The 26,117-nt window shown below is 48.6% G+C and overlaps 1 protein-coding gene across 3 annotated transcripts in view; it reads left to right on the forward strand.

Moving 5' to 3' along the window:
• Positions 1-26,117, forward strand: part of LOC112117648 (stimulated by retinoic acid gene 6 protein-like) — a 37,229-nt gene that overhangs the window by 7,134 nt on the left and 3,978 nt on the right. For 2 of the 3 annotated variants that reach the window (XM_026646406.2, XM_026646408.1), the window contains exons 3-14: positions 832-932; positions 2,777-2,907; positions 4,910-5,030; positions 7,030-7,075; positions 9,354-9,482; positions 12,383-12,453; positions 12,989-13,100; positions 13,996-14,149; positions 15,842-15,917; positions 18,984-19,065; positions 22,590-22,852; positions 25,438-25,557. In XM_026646406.2, the coding sequence (XP_026502191.1) occupies positions 832-932; positions 2,777-2,907; positions 4,910-5,030; positions 7,030-7,075; positions 9,354-9,482; positions 12,383-12,453; positions 12,989-13,100; positions 13,996-14,149; positions 15,842-15,917; positions 18,984-19,065; positions 22,590-22,852; positions 25,438-25,557 (1,406 nt within the window). The remainder of the gene's footprint in view (positions 1-831; positions 933-2,776; positions 2,908-4,909; positions 5,031-7,029; positions 7,076-9,353; positions 9,483-12,382; positions 12,454-12,988; positions 13,101-13,995; positions 14,150-15,841; positions 15,918-18,983; positions 19,066-22,589; positions 22,853-25,437; positions 25,558-26,117) is intronic. The other variant, XM_026646407.2, reaches the window with a different exon arrangement.

Raw genomic sequence — 26,117 nt, forward strand, 5'->3', positions numbered from 1 at the left:
GAGTCTGAGGGTCTGGTTTTTGTGGCGGGGTTCCCAGAATGAGATGCTCAGGCTGAGCAAGAGTGTGACTGTCAATAACTTACACACTAAGGGTACGTCCAGACTACCCGCCGAATCGGCGGGTAGTAATCGATCTATCGGGGATCAATATATCGCGTCTCGTGTAGACGCGATATACCGATCCCTGAATGCGCTCCCGTCGATTCCGGAACTCCACCAGGGCGAGCGGCGGTAGTGGAGTCGATGGGGGAGCTGCGGCCGTCAATCCCGCGCCGTGAGGACCCGAGGTAAGTCGAAATAAGATACGTTGACTTCAGCTACGCTATTCCCGTAGCTGAAGTTGCATATCTTACATCGACACACCCCCCTCAGTGTAGACCAGCCCTAAGAGGGCTTAATCACAGCCACTTACACTCACCTTTGGATTTGGTCCCCTGTACCATGGCCCTCTTCCTTACACCGAGGGCTGGATGGGATTCTCTTAAGGAGCACTTAGTTGAATAGAAGAATCACCCCACGAGGGAGAGGCTGGGGAGAGAAGTCAAAGTCAGATTGTCATCAATCCAAGTGGGAGAAAAGATCACATACTGGTGCGGGAAAGGCATACTCCGAAGTGGGAAAAGGAAACCAAGGAAACCTGGAGGCCTAGCAATGTGTGATCGTATGAGCATAACACCCGAGAGCGTGTGGCCTCAGGAAGGGGTGCTGTTCTGCATTGCCAGGGTCATGGAGTCTAGGATTTAGTGCATCTTCCCCATCTCTATGGTCCTAGTAGGCTGTGTTCAGTGGCTCATACACTCCCATCTCAGAGTTATTCTCCTTTCCTTGTAGTTTGCCATCATTTTGGTGCTGTCCTTCCTTGAAAGAAGAGCAAGCAGGAGTCAGATAGATGGAAAATTACACCTCCTCAATGGACGCTTTGGAATTGTGATGTGAGTCTGAGCATAACTCGTTACTGTTGGTCCCGGCCATTCCCAAAGACATGGCTGCCCTGTGCTCCCCTTATCTCTTATAGCAGGCTGCTGTGCTCTGGAGAGGTGGGAGGAGAGTGAGATGATGATGAGCTTTTAATTCAGGACGCTGCGTTTGGAGAGGAAATGCCTCTGCAGCCCCTTACCGTGTCCAGCTCTCGCTGCCGGGTTTCATCAGAAACAAGAAGGCTGCTTCAACCAGTAATTCAGATGCTCCGTATATATCCATCTGCCCCAGAAATATCAACTACATGATGGGCTCGATCCCCCTTTCACTGACACCTGATTTACCCCAGGGCCACTCCATCCATCTCAGTGCTGTCACTCCTGATTTAACCCGGGTACCCGTGAGGAGACTCAGGCCCACTGTCTCTGAAGCAGGCCCAATGCCCCTGGCCTGTGGAGAGAGTGGAATGCACTCCCATTTGCCTGGCTGTCTCCGCTAGTCACTGGGTCATTTCTGGAAAGGCTGAAATCCCTTCTAGTGCTGCAGAAAGCTCACCCTACTGGAGCTCGGGGCCCCTGTGGAAGATGAGGGAGGGACTTCTGGTGTCCTCTCCTGTCTTTGAGCAGCCATGCAGTGCTAGACACAGCCTCCCCGTGGGTCCTCACAAACCTCTCTGCAGGAAGGGATTTGCTAACCCACAGCTGCACTGGGTGTTTTGATAAGCACATGTTCCCCACAAGCTGCTTCCATCCCCTTGGTGTCTTATTAGCTAACTGGTCTCCATAGTCCCCATAGTTCCAGGGCTGGAGCACCCATGGAAAAAAATTAGTGGGTGCTCAGCACCCACCAGCAGCCCAGGTTTGTCTAGGGGTCAGGATTCCCAGGTAGTCTTTGCCGTGCACAGCCCATGCTGGCCGCGAGGGCCTGCCCATCTCCAGCAGTAAGGGACACTGATGCTAATCACGGCACGTTTGACTGAGTCCTGCTGCCTCCAAGGTCAATGGTGATGGCAGGCTCAGCCCAATAGGGCATCAGTGGAAATTTGGCTCTGATTTTCAGAGCCAAAAGGAAGAGTTTTCAGGAAGAGGACGTCATAGATCAGGGAGATGGCTGGAGCTTTATTAAAGAGGTTGATGGAGGAGCCACAGAACTTCCAAAGGCTAGCACAGACCTTGACAGAGACAAAGCTGTCACAACACCACTTAGAATCATAGAATCATAGAATATCAGGGTTGGAAGAGACCTCAGGAGGTCATCTAGTCCAACGCCCTGCTCAAAGCAGGACCAACACCAACTAAATCATCCCAGCCAAGGCTTTTTCACTTCATGAAGGGAAACAGAGTCATAGATTCATAGACCAGAAAGGGCTATTAGGATCAGCTAGTCTGACCTCCTGTATGACCCAGGCCATGGAACGTCACCCAGTGATTCCTGTATCAGGTTCATAGACTCATAGACTCATAGACTTTAAGGTCAGAAGGGACCATTATGATCATCTAGTCTGACCTCCCGCATGATGCAGGCCACAAAAGCTGACCCACCCATTCCTGGAATAATTCTCTCCCTTGACTCAGCTGTTGAAGTCCCCAAATCATGATTTAAAGACTTCAAGTCGCAGAGAATCCTCCAGCAAGCGACCCCTGCCCCATGCTGCGGAGGAAGGCGAAAAACCTCCAGGGCCTCTGCCAATCTACCCTTCATCACTTCTGTCTGAGCCAGACCACACCCTTTAGAAAGACAAGCAAAGGGAAAGGGGATCAGAAGAGTGACTGGTGGTGTTTGCAGTTAAATCAAGTCTGAGGAGCAGAGCAGAGTGGGAACCTTGGATTCAGCAGCAGGAATTGCTCTTTGTTCACAGACCCTTGGATTTTGTCGGGACATTCAGCAACCGATGGTCATTTGGTTTTGCATTTGGAGCTACAGCCAATAAAGTTATGTTCCTGTTTTCAGAAGGTTACCTGCCACTACGAGTGCCCCAGTGGGCCCAAGGTATGGTGCAGATCACACAAACCACACTAGAGAAGGGGGTATTCATCCATCTTTTCCTTCTCTAGCTCTTCAGTCTGGCACTTGGAGCAACCTTAAACCCGGGGAAGGGGTTACCTTTGCATGGCAGCCTGGGCACTTGTGTCAGGCCTGGTGGCTTCCTCATGCAATAATGCTGCTGGGCACGTGGACTTGGTCAAGCCTGGGAATGAGGTAAGGGCCTAGGTCCGGGAAGCATTAGGGTGCTCTGGATCTGAGCATCAAGAAGACCTGGTAGCTTGGGGTGGCTGTGGCCTTTTCCCTCCACTCCCATCCCTACCCCATCACCATGGCAAAGACAAGCTGCCTTTGGGACACATCTCATATTAGAGGTTTAATATAGCTGTGATCACTTGGCCAAAGAAGATCATTCTTGTCCCCAACTCCAGTGGCCTTTGCCATTTGCAAACTGAGTAACTCCAGTTAAGATAGTGGAGTTACTCTGGATTTAAATTGGTGTAACTGAGATCAGAGTCTGATCCTCTGTCTCAGGACCTGAGGACACATGCACAGCTGTAGCTACACCAGTGTAAATCCCAGTGTAGGTGTACTGCACCATTGTAAATGCAGGCTGGCGTCAGCATGGGATCGCAAGCCTTACACTGCAAGCCCCATATTGCACCGGCATATTGCATCTGCACTGGGGTTTGCAGAGGTGTTGTTACTCTGGTACATGTGTCCCGGCATAGATAGGCGACATGCCTAGGGACTATTATAGCCAGGGAAACAAAAAACCAATTTCAGTGGTGACTTATGTGGTGGGTTAGTTACTTAAGAGGTACAAATGGGTCAGCATTAATGGACTTATATCAAAGCAATGAACCTACACCAGATCGGCCCTCAACAGGTGTGCAAAACTCATGTAACCTATATGCTGAAGAGGCAGAAAGGGAAGCATAATTGGAAAGCAGCTAAAAGGGGATTGTAAGTTAGGATCTGGATAAAAGGTTAGTGAATACATTTTAACACACACAGGCCAAAGCCATAATGCAGACAGGGTGTACCTTAACATATGTTGACTAGTCAAGGGGAATCTTAGGGGGCAGCCGAGGTTACTCCACATCCAGCTAACGGGTTCAAATACAATTTGCCCTGTCTACTCAAGGGTTTGGAAAGGTGTTACCATGCACATTTAATAAATACACCTTTTACTCTAGTGTGGACAGGCCTTCGGAGGCCTGCTCTTAGCTGCTTTTTCTGCTGTGTTGCCCCGCCCTCCCCCTTGTCTTATAAGTTATACTCATTTTGCACACTCGTGGCCTGATTCTCCGCTGCCAGGCACCCTGTGTCGTCGTTGAAGCTGGTGCCAAGCGAGTTCAAAGTGGGTGTAAAGTACTACCATTCACAGTCCTGTAACCTCACTGTGCATGGTGACACGAGGCACAAGGCCATGGAGACTCAGACCCGCACTGTCTGTCGAGTTAGTGCAATGTGCACTACTCTGTGACACACTCCTCCCTTATTAGGTATTCTCTAGCCCCTTTACACCTCATGTGTAACTGTTCCATTGGTCACCAGTAGATGTACCCCAGGGATCGCCAAAGGCGCTGTACTTGCTAGTGTCAGGTAAGGGGTAAGCTGAGTAGGTTTTGAATTAGTTTGTTCTTTGAAGGAAACTAGAAGATATTGAAGGATTTCTCATTCTGTCAGGATTTCCTGTATTTTTGTCACCTTCCTGCTCCGTCAGAAGGTCACTTAGCTTCAAGGAGTCCTTGACAGCGAGAAGGTGCCCTGTGCCTGTGCAGAGGTGCAGCTCGTTCAGCCGCAAGAGGAGACCAGGGCCTTGATTGTGGTCACAGGGGCCTCATTAGAACACAGGTGTAACTACACATCCGCTTTCCCCACTCTGTCACTAACCAGTGAGAGGAGACTGGGGCTGAGCAGATATTGACCGACGGTAGTTCACGGTTAGACAAGGATTTCAGAACTAACAATAACAGCCTGGCATCCTTTGCTTTCTCTCCAGCCATTGTGCTTCTCATAGGAGGCACTGAAGTGGGCCTCTCATATTTCCCTTTCTTTGCCTGCCTCGCGACGGAATTCCAGATCACAGGGTCTGTCCTGGGGTTCTTCTACACTTCCACTTGGTAAGTTGTGTTACCCTGAGATCCAGCCCCTGGCTGGCTGGGCTTAATCCTGCAAAGCACTGAACAGTGACTCCGTGTGCTTAAGTGCTTTGCTGGGCCAGGGCCACAGTGCTAAGAACCTGGCAGAACTGAGCCCTATTTGGGCCACTCACAGCTTTTCTCCGCCCACAGCACAGTTTAGAGCAGAGGTGAGCAAACTACGGCCCACGGGCCACAACCAGCCTGCGGGACCGTCCTGTCCAGCCCCTGAGCTCCTGGCCCGGGAGGCTAGCCCCTGGCCCCTCCCCTGATGTTCCCCCTCCCCCGCAGCCTCAGCTCACTGCACCACCAGCGCAATGCTCTGGGCGGCGGGGCTGCGAGCTCTTGCCGGGCAGCGCAGCTGCAAAGCCCGGCCTGACCCGGTGCTCTGTGCTGCGCGTGGGGTGGCTGGGTCCAGCCGGGCAGCGTGGCTCTAGCGCCGCCAGCCACCAGTGTTCCAGGCAGTGTGGTAAGGGAGCAGGGAGCGGGGGGCGTTGGATAGAGGGCAGGGGAGTTCAGGGTGGTGGTGGTCAGGGGGCGGGGGTGTGACTAGAGTTCGGGGTGGTTAGAGGGCAGGGAACAGGGGGGTTGAATGGGGGCAGGGGTTCCAGGGGGTCAGTCAGGAAGGAGAGGGGGGGTTGGATGGGGCGGCGGGGGGCAGTCAGGGGCAGGGGCTCCGGGGGCGGTCAGGGGGCAGGGAGCAGGGGGGCGTGGATTGGGCAGGGGTCCCGGGTGGGCTGTCAGGGGACAGGGAAGTGGGGATTGGATGGGGCAGGAGTCCCGGGGGGGCTGTCAGGGGGCGAGGAGCGGGGGGGGGGGGGGGGATAGGAGGTGGGGGCTGGGCCATGCCTGGCTGTTTGGGGAGACAGAGCCTCCCCTAACCGGCCCTCCATACAATTTTGGAAACCCAATGTGGCCCTCAGGCCAAAAGGGTTGCCTGCCCCTGGTTTAGAGTATGTGTTCTGTGTATTTTTATACCGGAGAGCAGTGTGCCGGGGACACTGGAGAGCAGCCTGGGGACGGGGAGAGGGTACTGGAGAGTAGCATGGGGTAGCATGGCAGTACTGGAGAGGGGGGGCACTGCAGAGCGGCATGAGTTGAACTGAATAGGCCTTAGCGACTGAACTCTCCCCTCCCATCCCTGGGGTGCCCCCTTTAGAGCAGGGCTGAGACTTATTGGCAGGGCAGAGTGGGGAAGCCATTTGGTGGATAAACAAAGGATTTCAGTCTCAAGGGTCCTTGCTCTGGCACTTTTCAGGAGTATTACATTTACACACACACACACACACACACACACACACACCCGTCCAATGCTTTGGGTAAAGGGACACTCACTTTTGTGGTGTCATTGCTGGGCAGGGAGGGTTGGAGTCAGCTTGGTCTATGGATACGTCTACACTGCAGCTGAAGATGTAATTTCCAGCTCATGTAGATACTCTCTAGCTCTGACAGCGTGAGCATCCTAGAGATAGCAGCAGCAGCATGGTGGGCTAACCACCCAACTACAATCCCGTCCAAGATCCATGGTACCTATTTGGGCAGCTAGTCTGTGCCTCCACCTGCACCACTGTGGCTACACTGTTATTTTTCGTGTGCCAGCTCAAAATTAGCACATGTATGTCTACCCAAGCTGGAAATTACTCCGCCCACTGCAAGGCCAGCCTACCCGATGTGGGCAGCATCTGCCGTTTCCAGCCGTTACCGTTTGTCAGGTTCACTTGAAGAATAGAAATTATTTCATAAATGCATTAAAAAACCTTGAAGGTAATTTTATGCAAGTATCTCGAAATGCCTTGGGCCCTGATCCTGCAATCTGAATGCACGGCCCCACTCTCTCCAAAGGGGTGCAGAGGGTTCTGCATGTGTCTGATTACAAGATCAGGGCTGGGGATCCTGTGACGGAGGCCAGGCTGTGCACCATGAGATTGTGTGCGTTGTAACTACTGCAGTAGGAGTCCAGTAACACCAGTGTGTTTTCCAGGTTCGTAATCACGATCACAAACATTGTGCAGTGCCCACATGGACGAGTAAGTTTCTATTTCTGTCTGATGATGACTTTATTTTATATGTTACCAATGTTTATGATGCCACCTGGGGCACTTTAGCAGCAGAGATTTAACCAGAAAGCCAAATAATCCAACCGAAAATTCAATCCACTGCTAAGGAAAATAAATATGTTCAACATCCTTCCCAGAAGATGCCTAGCCTGGAGTTTGGAGGGGCCACCGAGAGGAGTAAATGCCACAGATGGGGGTCCCCAACTGAGAAAGCCCTCATGCCGAGAGCTTCCAGACGGAGGAAGAGGAAGAACCCTAGAGCCATGCACAAAAATGAGCATGTAATTGCCCACCTAATTTGCACACCTAGTCCCGTGACTGCATGTGCAAATCAGATATTAAACTGATAAGAACAGATAGTAGATAATGTTTCCACCCCTCAGCTCATCTACACAGGCTCTTGGACTGTCAGAGGTCAGATTATCCCCCCACATCCAAAAATACATGGTGTGCATGCCAGGACTTTGATTCCCCAAAGAAATGAGGGCTCCCACCCTTGGGCCTGATCCACATGGAGCCTCATTGACTTCAGTGGGGCTCTTCACCAATGTAAAGGGTTTGCTAGCATGGATCCAATTGCAGGATTGGGGTCAAGGTGGGCACATTGTATGTGCCTGGAACTAGGGGTCTCAAGTTGGCTTGGAGGGTTTAAACTCGGGCCTAAGCACACTTCCCATCTGGTCTGCCTGCTGTGATTGGGTAAGGTGGTGAGACAGCCTGGCAGATCTGGAAAATGGCTGAGAGACAGCCCTAGTATTTTGAACTGAGCGCAGAGCCGGACAGAAAGCATCACAACTTTGTAAAGATAGGCATTTGCTTTCCCCAAATTCTGCCCACTGTGTAGGTTAAGAAATAAGTAGTTGTGCAGCATCAAACGGTTGGTGTCTGTGATGGAGCCTCACTTCCTTGAGTGCTTCGCACAGGAGACAGGCTGCCCTGCCTTCTGGGGCTGAGAGTAGAGTGCATCTGCAAGACACAGAAACCACGGCACTGACAGCTGAGAGCCCAGGTCCAGCATGACATACAAGGATGTCCTTCTGAGGGCCAGTGCCCTGTCCCTGACTAGTCCAGTCTAGGATCTGGGGAGGCCCTCGGTGGTGAGGTGAGGCTTCGCTAGTTGGGTTGGATACCTGGGAGCTCGGGAACTACAAAGTCTGACTGTCCAGTAGATTCAATAGAGAATCCCCATCACAACAGCGTCCTCAGTCTCATCTCTGTCCGGAGACATGGTACTGGGCTGACTGCAAGCAGACCGAGATTTACAAATAAATATATTTACACTAAAACAAACAGGAAGGCCTACAATAACAGTTCCGATTCCCCTCTTCTCCCCAACAAGACAACGTGTGCTGTGCTGCCAGCTAAACCTTGACTTTGTAGGTCAAGGTTTCGTAGCTTTTAAGGCTAGAAGCGGCAGTTATGATCAGCTAATCTGACCTCTTGTATAGCCCAGCTCAGAGACTTTTACTTGAGAATTCCTGTATCAAACTCAGAACGTATGGTTGAACTCAAGCAGACGCTGTAGAAAGAGACTGGCAGTCTTGATTTAAAGACATCAAGTGATGGAGATTCCACTATGTCCCTTGGGATTCTGTGCCGATGGCTAGTTACCTGCATTGTCAGGAATTGCGCCCCATTTTTTAGACAAGTGACCCTTGCTCCCCATTTTCCCTCTTCCCTTGTCCTGTCACAGCAAACCCTACAGGTGCAGAGGGAGCAGCAGCAACTTAGGTCCTGATCCGGCAAGGCACTTAAGCACATATATAAGCCGATTCAGATCAATGGGAATTGATATGTGCTTAAGTGCGCTGCTGGATCTGGGTCTTATGGCCAGATTTTTTACAGGTATTTAGATGCCAGAAAAGGCAGAGAGTGGCATTTTCAAAAGCACTTAGCACCCAAATCTGGCCTTTAGTGCTCTTGTCTCCACCCAGCAGTAAGCACCATCATGGGATGCAGAGGGAACCATCAGAGCTCTGGTTGGGCGGTGGTGGTTTTGTATACCAAAGATGGTGATGAACCACAGCTTGTGGAATGCGACGCCACACTCACACAGACCACAAGGCAAGGGGAGATAGAAGTCACCCCACAGTTGGACATGTTCCTCTTTAAGGGAGCACCCTGATGTCCGGCTGCACATTGCTCTAGAGTGTCTGTGCCTGTACGTCACTCTCCCCTCCATACTCTTTGGACTTATCCCACCATCAGGAGTTCTATGACATTTGTACATTCGACTTTCCCCACCCAGGTGATGGGAGACTATGAGAAGATCATATTTTATTGGCCTTCCCTGTTCTGTCTGGTTTTCCTACTGGGCCGCTTTGCCCTGATGTTTGTGAAAGCACTGAGGGTTCGCTTAAAGATGGATGTGTCAAGTGTAAGTATTCCTGGGTAACTGCTTCCAGTTTATTAAGCTCTCCCTCCCCCCCCCCCCGGGAAAACTCCTTCCCTGACCCCTGGGATTAAGTAGGATTTAGCCAGTGCATAGACTTTGTGCTGGTGCACCTCTGCCAGTTACCCTTAGCCAGTAACAAGAATTGATTTCACACCAGAGATCTTGGCACATTTCTACAAATCACCCACCTGACTTAAAACATGGCAGAGCACCTCCCCCTGCAAGACCCCACGGACTCCAGGATAGACTTCAGTGCTGGCTAACCACTCAAGTAGCCCAGGGTGCTGGGCAGGCTGGTATACTGCGTTCCATAATTGCAGTGTAGACATACCCGGAGCTACATGGGATGAGCACCCCAGGAGAATGGCCATTTGTCTCTTTGTGCTATTCCTGCCTTTGTCTTTCATTTCCCCATCACTATTTCCTATGCCTCTCGCTCCTCACTCATTTTATCTCTTGCTCCCAGTGCCCTGTGGCGTGTGAGGGTGAATCAGTGTCTGGGCAGCAGCATGGGGCAGCTATTTCTTCCTTGTACGTTCCTGCTGACAGGAATGTTGGGTCTTCCCACATCCCTTCCCTTTCATTCTCTCCTCCCCTCCAAGGCCCCAAGACAGCAGGGAAAGGCTTTGGGTGCCTGTGTTGTTTCCTGTCACCCTCCATCATGTCCACCACCTTCCATCTGTGACTCTCAAAAATGACACTCCACACAGGCAGGGCTGCTGTTTGCCAAGGGGAACATTACCCTGGGCTTTGACAGGAGGAAAATGACTGGCTCCATCGTAAAAGCAAGAGGCTTGTGCTGGGTTTTCTTTCCCCCTCCCCTTCTACCACATTCCATTTTGTCTCTGAGCCTGGAAACCCATTAGCCCCACTAAAGGGCAGGCAGGAGGAACATAACTGTGTCAGACAGACCTTCCCAAGGGACTCCTACTGCAGTGTGGCCCTTCCTCACCATAGCAGGGTGTCTGCTTACTGGGCTCCCCCATCATGGCCAGGGGTTGCTTTGCAGGTGCCCTGTGTCAGGATCCCAACAAGGGCAGTCAGGGCCAAGGGACACAGCAGGAACAAACCTGAGGCTGGCAGTAGCAGAGAAGTTCATCGTCAGGTTTCAAGCCAGGGTCGATACAGGAGGCAAAGTCTAGAACAAGTCATGGTCAAAGCCAGGAATGCAGGAAACAGTCATGGCAACTACACAAGAGCCACACTGTTGCTTGGATGCTGCCTGGAATGGCCTTTGGGTTTACATAGGGCAGGGAGCCAATCAGGAGCCATGAGGCTGCTGTCTATCAAACCCTTGAGGAGGAACGTCCCATGGTCCGTGTCCACAGCAAGTCATGGGAAATGGAGTGCAAGCTGGTTACAGCTGCTGCTGGGTGGCAGCCTGGAGATGCCAACTACCTGGCAGCTCTGCAGGCCTGGGCTCTAGAAAGGTCCTTATGTTCTGCCCCCTTGGCTCCCTCAGAACTCCACCCAGTCTCCTTTGTGGCTAACACCTTCACCCAGTCCTGGATAACAGGAAAGGTTCAAATAATCCTCAAGGTCCTTAATAACAAAAATGATTCACAGTCCCCAAAATAAAGTCCATAACACAAACGTTTATAGTCAGTCCTTGTTCTTCTGCCACTCAAGGAGCTCTTCTGCTATCCCAGTCTGCTTCATCCAAACAACCAGCCCTAGCCCCAGCTTTGTTGTCCTGTCAGCCTCACCATGCATCTTCCTGCTGCTCTTTGTAAGGAATCCCCTGACCCAACCTAGGTATGCCTCTTCAGTAATCAGGTTGTCTGACCCCAGGCCCTCCCACCAGCTGTTAAGGGTTAGCCCCCTGTTAGCCACACCCTTCTCCCTATGGCTGCCAGTGTAAGCGGGGTGGGTTGCACTCACCTCTTGAACACCCCATTGTCAGCTGAGTCTGGTGCTGCCAGCACCCCTGCAGGTGTCAGCCTACCTCTACAGGTCTTCTTTGGCTCAGTCCTCCAGCCTCACACAGTCCAAACCCCCTTCCGGGGGGTAACAAACTCAAAATAGAAGCAGTTCCTTGCTCATCAGGGCCAATTACAAACAAACTAGTTTCTGACCCATCTGGAATTGAATTGGCAGGGTCCTTCTGAACTCCTGCCATAGCTGGTGGGCAGCAGTGAGCCCTGCCTGGCCTGGCTCAGGTCCTTTTGCTGCAGCCTAGAGAGCATCCCTCCTCACTCCTCTGGCTCCAGCAAGGAACTGACTTGCTGACAGTAGGCAGCTCCTTGGTTGGCTGTTGTTGGTCCCCAGCCATTCTGGCTGCTGCAGAGCCAGATCTCCCTGGTCCCCCAAATGGCTGCTCTTTTTCTCTCAGAGAACTGTTTCTTGGGGTGGGGTGCTGCAGAGCAGTGGGGCCACCAGTAGGAGGCTGCAAAGGCCTGATGTACCCCCATCACAGTAAGGTATCTTCATAACTAAGATAAGAAAATAGGAGCGGCCATACTGGGTCAGACCAAAGGTCCATCTAGCCCAGGATCCTGTCTTCTGACAGTGGCTAATGCCAGGTGCTTCAGAGGGAATAAACAGAACAGACAATCATTAAGTGATCTATCTCCTGTTGCCCATTCCCAGCTTCTGGCAGCAGAGGTTTAGGGGCACCCAGAGCATGGGGTTGCATCCCTTCCCATCCTGGCTAATAGCCATCGATGGACCTATTCTCCATGAATTTATCTAGTTCTTTTTTGAACCCTGTTATAGTTTTAGGCTTTGCAACGTCCCCTGGCAATGAGTTCCACATGTTAGACTGGCCTAATACAGCACCCACAAGGAAGCACTGTATCTATATGTTTGAATCTGCTGTCTTTTCCCTAGTGGAATGAAGAACATTCTTTGATATGCTGACAATCCCTGTTCCTTTAAAACAGCAGGAAAATCATTTCCTGGAGGTGCATCAGGCTCAGCATGTCAAGCGTCTGGTCAGGAAGCCCCCAGAGCGGTGAGCATGGCATCTTCATTTCAGATCTGGAACACCAAGCCACAGAGAGTTCAGATTTGGTTCTGATAAGCTTCTAAATCTGCTGATACTTATTGACTGACATGCACACTGGGGTGAGCCAGGGACAAGGCATGTTCTCTGGCCACTGGGAGGATCCCTGATCATCCGTGACGGGCCTGCCCCATCTCCTCTCTGCACTAGAGCACTCTGTCTCCCATCTCCTTCACCTCAGACTCAGAGGCTGTGGGAGTGTGGAGGTTCCTGAGGTGAGCCCCCAGTGGCTTTGTGCTGGAGAGCAGGTAGGCTGCTGAGAATGGGTGTGAAGGAGAAAGGCTGACACCTGTTTAGGCCAAGTGGAGCCTCTGCAGACATGCCAAGTGGGAGGGAAGTTTGGAGTAGGAAGGTGTGCTGGGTTGTTTTTATGGAGAGGGAGGGGACTATGCTGGAATGGGTTTGGGGCCTTGAAATGCCTCTAGTGTCCCTGTGTCATCGCCGAACATTTCAGGTCTGTTTGTCCATCTTCATCCATCAACAGGCAGGCTCAGAAATCTTGGTTCCAGCGCAAGGTGTATGAATGGGACCCATGCTTTCAGTTCCCAGGCAGAATGATTGGCACATCTGCGCTAGCCTTAATCTGCCTGTACATTGTAAGTAAATTGCACACTTGTTTCCTGAGAAGAATCGCCCAAATGGAGCACAATGTCACACAGCCCTTGTGTGCTTTGTAAGGATTTCAATCCAGGTTGTTGAAAAAACAGCTCTCCCGTAAATCTCTGCCATTAAACTAAAACAAGGACTGTCTACGCATCTAACAGAGCCACTGGCTCCATTAAGACCAGAATCCATAGTCTACTGGCTCCCTGACCAGGGTACCTTCCAACTAGGCCAATGGGTGTTTGGTGGGAATTTATCTTGTTCATGATAGGTTGCTTGAGATGCAAGCAGGAGAGAAAAGGCTGCCAAGTATGTGTGTGTCACATGAAATACATGATACTCATGTGTGAGTGGTTTCAGAGTGGTAGCCGTATTAGTCTGTATCGGCAAAAAGAACGAGGAGTACCTGTGGCACCTTAGAGACTAACAAATTTATTTGAGCATAAGCTTTCGTGGGTTTTAGCCCATGAAAGCTTATGCTCAAATAAATTTGTTAGTCTCTAAGGTGCCACAAGTACTCCTCGTTGTTCATGTGTGAGTGTATTTATACTATGTTGTTCCTTGTGAATACTTGCAAGTTTGCTTAATTCTAAGCATCCTGGTCTTCCTCAGTGTCTGGTTCAAAATCAGTGGAGATTAAACTCCAACAACATTCTTTGAGGGACAAAATTTGTCTGCATCCACTTGCTGTCATTTAAAGGTTAAGATGAATCCCCATATATGAAAGGCAATGTGTGTTTAAAATTAAATGCAACAGGTCGGATTCCCATAGAGTCACACCAGGGATGAATGTGGCCCTGTTTGATTATATGGCATGTAGTGTTATTCTGTAGAAGTGGCCAATGGCAAGATTGCTAAACTGCTGTTTTTTTATCTATTTTTCCGCAGTTTATTGTTATTGAGTTTTACATTTACAAGGAATTCTCCCAAGAGCTGAAGATATTGGATCAGAGATTTGAAGAGCTTGTTGAATCTAGCAATGGCTCAGAAGTACTTGTACCAGTTGTCCTGCAGCTGAAAGAGTTTATTAATGTCACTCAAGGTACAGACATGTCATTTTTGAAAGGTGGAATGAGTGTGATACATTTTAAAAAAGCCGACTGAACGCATAGTTCTTAAGGCTGACCCAAAGCCCATCCTAGTCAATGGGACTCCTTCTAGGATTTTGACACATTAGTTCCAAATGGGAATGAAAACTAAAAAACATTTCCCATAAAATGAAATTCAAACAAAAATCATTTGGGGTCCATTGAGATGGAAAATGTCATTTCAAAACTGACATTTTAAATGTAAAGAAAATTTTAAAAAAATCAAAAATTCAAAATGAAGTCATTTCAAAATGAAGAATTGAAAGTCGACTCTGAAAGTGTTGAAATGGAATATTTCAACACCGTCAAAATGCTTTTTTTCCCTAGTTTTCCCCCCGAATCAAAATTTCCTGAACATTGGCTCATTCCCACAAAAGTTTTGGTTCAACAAAGCATCATTTTCTGATAGAAAAACTTTCGACTGGAAAATTTTTGACCAGCTCTAGCTAGATACTTAGTCCCTAATACTGAAGCAAAACGATATGATGAAGGATGAATTGTCACTTTACCTGCTGCCTAGCGTGTTGGGAGTTGAACACTGAGTAACTTGGAGTTTGACAGTAGAGGGACGGCAGACCAAAGAACAGGAGAAAAATGGTTATGTGTATTCTTTTAAACATCTTTTCTCAGCTGGCCGTGGAAAGAGGTTTGGGTGGGATGGCTTCATTGAGTTATGGCTGGTGTCTGAGGAAAGCTTTATTTTTATTAAGTAAAGGAGTCTAAAATAATTGGTTTGAATTTCATAGCTTTAAAGGTCAAAGGGGACAATTCAGACCATTGAGTCTGACCTCTCTGCATAGGCCAGAGATTTCACCCGGTGATTCGTACATTAAGCCCAATAGGTACATGTGTGGCTAAACGAGAGTACGTTTTTAGAAAGACATTCAGCTTTGATGTAAAGACTCCAAGAGAGGGCAAATGGTTAGGAGGACACAACCAAAGGGGTTCCCTCTAAATATAAATCTGACTCGGGCCCAAGTGGAAAGCAGCTAAGAACCTGAAAGATGTCTATGGTTATTTGTAAGATGAATTGGAGATCACAGTCTAGTTTCTAGTGGACAATTTTCCATATTGCAAAAAGCTTCATCACAGCTAACATGAATTGCAGTTGTTACCTTTATCAGTTTGCTGTCTCAGCAGAGAAACCGAGGACTGAATGGACATGGAGACTGAGCTGCATGTTAGGAGAGTAATGTAGGAAAACTTGCACTTCCAAGTTTTGACATGTGAGAATCCAGGATCTTTGTTCTGCTCAGTATAAATTTGGATTTGAATACATAATTCTGATCCAGAGCTTTGGTTTGGGCTCAACTCTATAATTAAATGATTAACAAATAATCAAAGCATTTCTGAGTGACTAGGCAAAAAGTGTTCCAAATAAAAATGTGTCCAAGCAGAGACACTGGAGGTTTTCAAAAGGAGGCTGGATAGCCATCTTTCTTGGATGGTTTAGACACAACAAATCCTGCATCTTGGCAGGGGGTGAGACTAGATGACCCTTGTGGTCCCTTCTAACTGTATGGTTCTATGATTCTATGTGTACAAAATAGCTGTGAACTTTGTGATGAGTTAAAATACTTTTGTAATCATGACGTGAGCTGCGGAGAAAACATTCTGAACAGATGGTTGCTTTTCTTTTTCTTCAGGTGTTTGGATTTTCACCACCTTTGCTGCCTCCCTGACTTGTGTAAGCTACGTATTTCACATCTTAGCCTGCTACAGGTATGGACATGCAGCAGATAGTGCTCAATTCTCAGAGGTGCTGAGAGTCCTCAAGTACCATGGAGTTTATTGGGAGTTGCGGACACTAGTCAACTCAGCACAGGCACTTGACAGCTCCCAGGATTGTCCCCTCCTCAGGGGTTCTCAACCTTTTTCTTTCTGAGGCCCCCCTCCATGCTATAAAAACTCCACACCCCACCTGTGGCACAACAACTGTTTTTCTGCATATCCAGTAGTTTAAAAGCCAGGGCTGGCATTAGGGAATAGCAAGGAGGGCAATTGCCTGGGGCCCCACACCAGGGGGCCCACGAAGCTAAGTTGCTTGGGCTTTGACTTCAGCCCTGGGCAGCAGGGCTCGGGCTTCAGTTTTCTGGGGCACCTGGCATTGGCCACTGTCGGAAGACAGGATACTGGGCTAGATGGACCTTTGGTCTGACCCAATATGGCCGTTCTTATGTTCTTTATGTTCTGCCCTGGGCCCCAGCGAGTCTAACGCCAGCCTTGCTCTCTGCTTTATTTTGGCGGATCCCCTAAAACCTGCTCGTGGCCCCCAGGGGGCCCCGGACCTCTGTTTGCCCTAGAACTCTATTCTCCATTCCATCGGCACTCAGTGGGAGGCGTCTCTATTATCTACCCTGGGATCCACACAGTTCTAGGCCCTGATGGGTGGCGAAGACACATCGGTCCACACAATCCTCCAATTTTATATAATTTATTAACTAAGCTAAATAACGCAAAAATAAAACACAAACTAATCAGATTAGAATAAAGCAGGTTAATATCAAATCATCAGCTTACTCTAATTATCAGGTTAATTAATCCAAACTGCACAACAATTCCTTGCAAACTTTATCGAATCATGTGGGAAGGCAGCAGACCTTGTCTAGCTATAAGCCTTGGAAAAATAGGGCATTATTTATTTCAATGCTAATTGAAAGTTACTGATATTCCAGACAAACAGCTGATATAGGCAGGAAGAAATCTCTTCCAGGTTGAAATGAATATCAGCCGACAGCTCTGATGCTACGTAAGACAGACTGCACAAAATAGAGGTGTTAGATAATAGCCAATGTCTCCCTACACAATATAGGGTTGTACCAGACATTCCAATACAATTCAGGATAAAACAGCTTGTTAAATTTAACTAGCAAACAAAAAGTTGTGTGAAACTAAGTTTCTCAGGATTTAAACGCAAACCACTCAACCCATAAAATATGAGTGTGCCATGAGCCTATTGAACCTTGAGCAATTAGGCCCTGAGCCTATTGAACCTTATTGCAGGCTGTTTGAGAAACCATACTCAGCTACGTTCTGAGTGTTCTATCCACATGCACACTGTCAGCTGCTAGAGTTAAAAGGACAAGGGTGAGAATGCCAAGGTGGAGGTGTCCCTCTACTAATAAAAATTGAAAAACAACAACCACAAAACAAAATCCTTATCAGGTTGATACTTATGCATGATCTTTGCTGTGACTCTTGAGGTTTCATTCAGTTTCAGGAAATTAGTATGTGGTTGGAAAGATTAGCTGGTGGTTGTGGTTTTCTTGGACCTGCTGGCCAACTCAACAGACTTGTGGAGTGGCTAAAGCTGGGGTTCTCAAACGTGATTGCACCGTGACCCCCTTCTGACAACAAAAATTACTACACGACCCCAGGAGGGGGGACCAAAGCATGAGCCCACCCGAGCCCTGCTGCCCAGGGCTGAAGCCCTCGAGCTTTGGCTTTGGCCCCAGGTGGTGGGGCTTTGGCTTTGGCTTTGGCCTCAAGCGGTTGTGTTCGGGCTTCGGTTTTGGCCCGTACCCCAGCAAGTCTAACACCAGCCCTTGCAACCCCATTAAAACAGGTTCGCAACCCACTTTGGTGTCCCGGCCCACAGTTTGAGAACCGCTGGGCTAGAGGTTGCTTGCCTGTAGATGCCAAATCTTGGATGGTGTGTGTTGCTGGATTCTGGCACCTCAGTGACTGTCTGAGAAAGGGAAGGAAGCACAAGCCCTTTGTGGCATCACCACACCAGAGGCTATTAGCCAGAAGCAATGGCTTCTCCTTTTCCTTCCATTTTTTGAGGATGGTGTCCTGACTGATTCCTCCCCCTTGGCACTCCTACTCTACTCTGGAGTTTCTTGGCAAAGCAGAATGGGGCATTCCTCCTCTAAAGTCATGAACATCACCCAGTGGGGTTGGATTAGGTCACCTTCATGCAAATAAAGAGACTTTCCTTGCCAGTAAGCATTGGCTTAGAAAATCAATCAGTCAGCAGACCTGAAAATATTTTGAGACATTTTAGGAGATAAGATCAACTCTTCCTGGTTATGGGTCAGTCCACAGAGATTATCTCAACCATCCCATACAAGGTCCAACTCAAGAACCCAAAATAAATTGAAAAAAGTACAGAGCTAGCAAAATGTTGCAACTGAAATAATAGAAAATCAATCATTCATCTTCATTCAGCCATACACATAAAACAAAGTTATTTATTCTAAGATTAAGCAAGAGTCCTTAGTCTACAGACAGATACTTCTCTTTTTGTATTTTGGTACTCAATGGCTATCAGCAGTTTAACTTTAAACAGGAGTTTTGACACACACAGTCTTGGTGAAAGGTTACACTTTACCTCTGTCTTTTACTCTTGAAATCACAATTTTGGATTCAATTTTCATATAAGGCCCCTGTCGTAATTACAGTGCTCTTAGCCTGTATGTAGACAGATTCTATTTTACAGATGTACTACTGAGTCTTAGATAGGTAAAACTCCTGTTGAAGCAAAGGATAAGCCTTCAGTGTTGTATATTGTATTGTGTTGTAATATATCAAAACTTGTGCTTTGGGTGGCATGCCCAATAACACACAATGTGTGCCATTCTTTCACCATTGCTCCCCTTGGCTCCGTGTTTATTGCATTAATCCATGATGCCTTTAGCTCTAGGTTACTGCCCCCTTTGATATTCAATCAAATCATCCGATATAGCTTCTCTGTGATCAAACAGTCAAACAAAGTTACTGAGTGAATAAAATCTCCAATGTATTTGTGTGAAACTTTTTAAAACTAATTTTGACACCTTTATTCAGAAAACACATGAAGCGGCTGTGGGCAGGGGAGAAACATTTCCTTCCCCTAAGATCTCATGAGCCTGCTTCTTCTCAAAGCGTGGTAAGTTCTCACTGCTTTTCCCAAAAAGTTCCCAGCCGGTAGCTCTGATCCGCTAACACTTGAAATTCAGTGGGACAACTCGTGAATGTAGTTAGGGTGACCAGATGTCCCGATTTTATAAGGCCAGTCCCGATTTTTGGGTCTTTTTCTTATATGGGCTCCTATTACCCCCCACCCCCATCCCGATTTTTCACATTTGCTGTCTGGTCACCCTAAATGTAGTTTACACATGCGCTCCAGTATTTTGCAAGAAGAGGCCATAGTTTTAATGAGTCAGTGCAATATTCCATGGGCCTGATTCTGGAGCATGCTAATCTCATTGTATGATGGCTTCACACTGTAAAACTAATGTAAAAGACAGGTTTATGCCAAAAGTAACCTGCAGTGCTGATTCAGAGTGGTCCGAATCAGACAGCTGATGTATTACAGTTTAGGGGTGGGACATGGACACTGCACCAAAGGGAGGGAGATGGGCATGGGAAGAGTAAAGGGGATTTATTCCACCAGAAAGGCATATTCATGCTAATACTAGATGACAGTTATGCTGAACTCCTCCAGCAGCAAAGAAATGGTGCAGATTCCCAGCCTCATTGTTCTACTATTACCAGCACCTCAACCCTGCGGCTGGGGCACACACCCAGTCCAGCTCTCCTTGCTGCCTCACTAGCAAGGCTGGGCTACTCCTCACACACAGCACCGGTAGGTAGGTGGGGTAAAGAAGTGGTTCCTAACTGAACCGAAGTTCAGTCACACAGAGACGTGCTGCGTTTCCTGGCCTTTGGGTTTGATTCGTGTGGAACGACTGTGAGGCGGGAACACAAACATTTGCCAGGGTGGAGGGAGTGAAAGGGAAGCCAGCATCAGGCTGGAACGGACTATTTGAAAAGTCTGGCAGGGGAGGCGTGCCTGGCTGCAGCCACAAGCCTTTGCTCTGGAGGAGGCACGCCCAGGCAGACACTCTAAGAGCACTGTAGATGAACCAGCTGGTTTGCACCAGTGTAAATTGGGATTTCCCCACTGCAGCTTCACTGTAGGGAGCCACTAAACACTTCATCGGCTGTACAATCATGGACGTGCCTTAGAATCAGGCCCACATACACCAGCACTGCTATTTAGCACGGACGGTTCCAGTGCTCAAGCAAAACCCAGACCACTTTTCCGTTTTGTCCTTCAATTTTTTCTCACACTCTATTCATTTTAGTGGGGTCCTGGGTGTCCTGTTCCCCACCCCCTTGATAAAAGTCCCCATTCCTAGCTTACGAACACTGTGCAGCCGAGGGAAGGGTTTGTGGTATCTGAGGGCTTGGCTACACTTGAAATGCTCCTGCAGCTATGCCACTCTAGTGCTTCAGTGTAGACCCTACCTGTGCTGACAGGAGGGGTAGGTAATCCAGCTCCCCAAAAGCAGTAGCAAGGTTGATGGAAGAATTCTTCTGGCAACCTAGCTCTGTCTACACCAGGGGTGAGGTCAGCTTAACTACGTCGCTCAGGGGTGAGGACTTTTCACACCTCTGAGCAGCATGGCTAGGTCGACTTATCTTTTTAGTGTAGACCAGGCCTGAGACTATTGCTACTTGCTCTTAGCATTCTTAGGCTATGACTACACTTAAAATACTGCCGTGGTACAGCTGCACTGCTGGGGTGCGTCAGTGTGGATACTCCAGTGACAGAAGGGGTTCTCCCATCACGCTAGTTAATCTCCCTCCTGGAGGGCTAGTCTGCACTAGAAGTGCTACAGTGGCACAGCTGCACCGATGCAGCGTCTGGTGAAGATGCCCTGTACCGACGGGAGAGAGCTCTCCTGTCTGCATAATAAAACCACCTCCGCGAGAGGCGGGAGCTATGTCGGCAGGAGCAGCTCTCCTGCTAAAATAGTGCTGTCCACAGCAGCACGTAGGTCGGTGTAACTTACCTCACTCAGGTGTGGTCTACACTTGGGGGGATCGATCTAACATACGCAACTTCAGCTACGTGAATAGCGTCGCTGAAGTCGACGTACTTAGATCTACTCACTGCAGTGTCTTCACTGCGGTAAGTCGACGGCTGATGCTCTCCCATTGACGCCGCCTGCGTGGAGTACCGGAGTCGACAGGAGAGCGCTCGGCGGTCAATTTATCGCATCTAAACTAGACGCGATAAATCGACCCCCCGCTGGATCGTTCACTGCCCCTCGATCCAGCGCGTAATGTAGACAGCCCTCAGGGGGTAGCTGAGCGACATAAGTTATACAACCATAACCTGTAGTGTAGACAAGCCCTGAGAGGCAGTAACTGGGTCGATGGAAGAATGCTGTTCGGGGTTAGGTCAGCGTAGCTATGTCTCTCGGGGTGTGGATTTTTCACACTCCAGAAAGACACGGCTATGCTGAAGTAAATTTTCAGTGCAGACCAGCCCACAGTCTAACACTGATATCTCTCATAACAAGCTGTCACAGGAACTTGACCCTGATCACCACTAAGTGCTGTAGATTTGTTTATTACTGCCAGACCTGGAGATAATCGCTGCTGGCTATTCAGTGATCTCCTCATGCTACATTCACACCTCCAGAGCTGAGGTGCTGGGAAGGGCATTGTCAGCTTTTCAGGGAGGGATGGAGCAGAGGAGGAGAGCCACTCACCCCTCAACTTTGCACTCCACACATCAAAGCGGCCCCCGTGCAGTAGCAGTTTATTATCTGGTACAGACAATGTCAGTGGTTTGGTTTGTCATTCAGAATGATGGAGCTGTCTCCCAAAGAACAACAGAAATGGCATCTTTTCAAATCCACATTGCACTAAACATAACAAATGACAATCCTTACTCTATGGAGATTGCCCTCCAGGAAAGTGAGGGTACTAGAACATGGGGTGACTAACACCCCATCACTTAGTCACACAGTTAAGTAAGCAAATGTTCCATCGACTAGGACCCAAATAGAATTATTTGTGTGCTTAAAGTTAAGCATATTATATGTTTGCAGGACTGGAGCCTTACTCTGCATAGAAGTGAATGAGAAAACAATTCTTGTCCCTATGTTCTTCAGCCATGTTCTAACAGTTATAAAGGCAGCTCTGCAGGTAGAATTATGGGTAAATATAGTTGTGTTCAGGTCCCTTGTGTGAGCTGTGCAGGAGTCCAAGTCAAGCTCCTCTGATCTCCTTCCACTTTCAGCACATACTTCACTTCACTTTTCCACGTTTCCTGTATGCTTCAATCCAGCCCTGGGGTCTGCGAAGAAGGGCTTGGATGTGATTCCTGGTTGCCCTGCACCTTGTCCAGTGACTTACCCAGTGCAGAGTGGGGGTAAACGGTCACCAGTGAGAATGGGATTAATTCACACCCACTTTGCACTCACTCTGCACTGGTGTAAATGCTGAACAAGGTGCAGGACAATGAGAATCAGGCCCTGTGATTGAAAGGTGCACAAAGGAGCCAGCAGGATGAAGACCAGAATCAGGGCCTAAGAATGTATTTTGTTTCTCTGATCAAACATGCAGCAATTCCAACATCATAAACTTCTGTCCTTCTCCTTTTTTTAAACTCAGGCAGCAATAGCAAGATACTCTGGTTGGCAAATTGCATACATATTATGGGGTACGTGCCAAGCCTTCAGCATAAGCATGCATTCAACCAAAATTAAAGCGGTTGCCCTTTTCCTCTGCAGTAAGAAATGTGTTTTCTCTTTTCCAGGCTACCTGATCATTCATGTGGTGCAGTGTCTGTTTGGTGTAATGATCATGTACAGTTTTGTTTTGCCAATACAGCATGGCCAAGGGCTGGAAATGGCAAAAGGTTTGGGAATTGGGATGTAAGTGCATTGTTTTCACACATTTCTGGTGTTATCTCACTTTCTTTGCTCTGATTTAGAATTATAGGCCTATAAAATAACAAGAGGTACCTATCTGAAAACGGTAGGTTCCTGTGACAGATATAGGCTATGTCTACACTACGGATCTTACAACGGCACAGCTGTACTGCCACAGTTGTGACGCTGTACTGCCCGTGTAGCTGCTTCTGCCAGCATAATTAAACCACCCACAACAAGTGGTATGTTGGCAGAAGAGCTTCTCCTGCTGACGTAGCGCTGTTCACACCAGCATTTTTGCCGGTGAAACTTATGTCGGTCAGGGGGAGGTTTTTTCATGCCGCTGTTGAATAACCCTGCCACATAACATTCTGCATTTGCCTTAAACATAGCCCCAGCAGCCCTCCTCTGAAGATGTGCCATGCAACCTTTCCAAAGGTCAGCAGATCTTTAAACTTGTTTTCCCCATGGGGAATTTTTGAGAGTTTTGCAATCTAAGCACATTGTTTCCCCATCTTAAGGAAAATGCTGATTATGAGGGGACCGGCTGACAATGGATAATCAAAGGGTGAAAGCGCATAAGAATACAAGCTGAGCCAAAATGCAATCCATTGTCCACAATGTTCCACCTTCATCTTTAATGCAGACAAGGAGGTCCCAGCAAGCATTGCTCCATTTTGATCTAATCTCCTGACTGCTCAATCTAAAGGAAGCATTCCATGCTGGGACCTGCAATCTCCATGGCCCACATCTCTGCATTAAAGATCAGGGAGCCACACTCTTCTCTTAACTGTGTCTCTCAGCCTCCTGGCAAGTTGCCGGCACTGTCCTCAGTTTGGCAAAGATTGGTTATCGCTCTTTCAAGGCTTCATAAGATATAACAGCTGATTCCACTTCCTGAAGGCAGAGCCACCAGCCCACCTCTATGGGTCTAGGGTCTGCCTTTTTGGAATCTGTCCTGGCCAACTGCACTCTTTTCCACATGATCTCAGGAATCAGGGTGTCATGTCAGAAAAAATTGAGGGTGGAGGGGGGCAAAATTGTGTCAGCACAGGAAAAATTTAATATGATTATATTATATCCTGCAATGTCGGGGGAAGCAGGAGGTGGGAGTGGAAGACATAATGGAGCTTATAGACCTATGAAAAATCTGGGAGGGACAAACCAAGGTCTGGGGGTGGGGGCAACAGCCCTTCTTGCCCCCCAGCAAATGAAGTCTCTGTCAGGAACTCCCTACAGGACGCTATTAGTCTCCTGAAGCCACTCGCTTCCTAAAATCCCAGAAATCTGTGCAGAGGGCGGTCCTCTTTTGGTTTATTATCTTCAGCCAGTTGGTGACTACAGACAATAAGACCAGTAGCCACAGAATTAGAATGAGCAGTTATTTAAAAAAATCATAAAAAGGCTTATTCTGTGAGCATTGTAAAGCAGGAGGAAGATTTTATATCTTAGTAAGAATTAAAAAGAACTACTAGACAATATGGGCACTGATACTAGGTCGGATGGATATTACATAGGGCACACCTCCTCTGGGCTCATTTTGTGCTCTGAGAAGGACAGCTAGATTCCGATACCCTTATTCCCATTGGGACAGATTTTCTGGTTTGCTAAGGCCACTTCAGGGCTCGTGGCCTTAAAGCTACCAGAGATAAGCAGGGAAGAGAATTCCCCCTGTGCAGGTGAGCTCTCCAGTGGGGTTAAAGGTGGTGGGCAGCAGTTCTGATACCGATTGTGCCAGCTGCTCACCCCCACCCTCAGCATAACATGAGGGAGACAGTGTCTTAGTGGAGCTCTTGGGATAGGAGGGAGGTATGGCAGAGTGGAGCTTTGCTACCCATGATTCTCCACTGGCCTGTGGTCCCTGAGGAACCGTATGGTGGTTGCATAAGTTACTGCTGGTCCTGTGCAGCTTTTCTTGTGCCAAAACCAAGTGGCTGAGGATCAGGGAGCATCAACTGGTTCCCTGCAGCCTCCCCCATTCAACTGGAGAATCTGCCCCATTGAATGGCATCTTACACCTTGAGCAGCCCTTCTGCAACCAGTGGAGCTATTTGCGGTGAGATACTACCCCATGTGTAAGGGTATCACAGTCTGGGCCATGCAGAGGGTGAGGAAGAAATTCTCCAGAGTGGTTCTCAACCTTTTTTCATTCACAGACCCCTAAGAACAGAATGGAGGCACAGACCCCTTTGGAAATCTATTCTCTTTATATAGAGTTGAATTCTGGTCAGTCAGTTTTCAGACCCCTTAGACATAGTCCGCAGACCCCGGGGGGGGGGGGGGGGGCTGTAGACCACAGGTTGAGAACCACTGAGATACAGCACAGGTACGTGCATGATGGCGGTGCAGCATCTTCCTCTACACCTGTGCGAAGTGGGCGTAAAACCCTACAAAGCAGAATGGTGGCATTTCACGCCTGCTTTGCTCTTCCTTTGCACAGGGCAGTGGGGAATCAGTCCCAGGGGCTGGCAATCAAATGCAGGTCTCTCCTCCCATTGCCCAGGGGCTCTAACAGGCTATATTCCCAGCCCCTTTCACCGCAACATCCATATTAAAAGGGTAATTTCTCTTTTCTTTTTCTATTACAGTCTTACAGTTGGGATTGCCACAGGGCTCATGATATTACAAATCAAGATCGCTGCGAGATTTTTCCTTCAGCCAAAGATCTTGCCAGATGATAAGCAGAAGCCATTAGCTCTCAATAACAGGTGAGTGGTAGGAAAGAAACAGCCCTTATGGTCTTGCATCCTCCAGACCAGGATCTCCTACTGCATGGGGCTATTCATACAAAGGATCTGAATTTCAAACACCATGCGACTGGGAATGTGTGGATATCTGGGCCAAATCCCAAAGTAGTAATGTGGAGTAAGGTATGCAGTGGGGAGTGGGGACTGTAAGTGAGGCTACAGGGTCTATTGTGCTCAGGCCAGCAAAAGGGAAGAGGGGGAGTGGGCCCTAAAAGTCTCCCCTCATCGAAAAATTGCAGTCCTTATACTTCGGTGAGTGCAAGGACTTTGCAAGTTCAGCACCAAGAATCTTAGGGTTGCCAACTTTCTGATTGCAGAAAAGCAAACACCCTTGCCCCGCCCCTTCTCCGAGGTCTCACCCTCCTCTCACTCCATCCCCCCTTCGTCGCTCACTCTTCCCCACCCTCGTTCATTTTCACTGGGCGGGGACGGGGAGTTGGGGTGCGGGAGGGGGTGAGGGCTCCGGCTGGGGGTGAAGGCTCTGGGGTAGGACTGGGGATGAAGGGCTTGGGGTGCAGGAA

Source organism: Terrapene carolina, unplaced genomic scaffold (assembly GCF_002925995.2).
Source record: "Terrapene carolina triunguis isolate 2854851 unplaced genomic scaffold, T_m_triunguis-2.0 Scaffold35022, whole genome shotgun sequence".
NCBI classification, from domain to species: domain Eukaryota; kingdom Metazoa; phylum Chordata; order Testudines; family Emydidae; genus Terrapene; species Terrapene triunguis.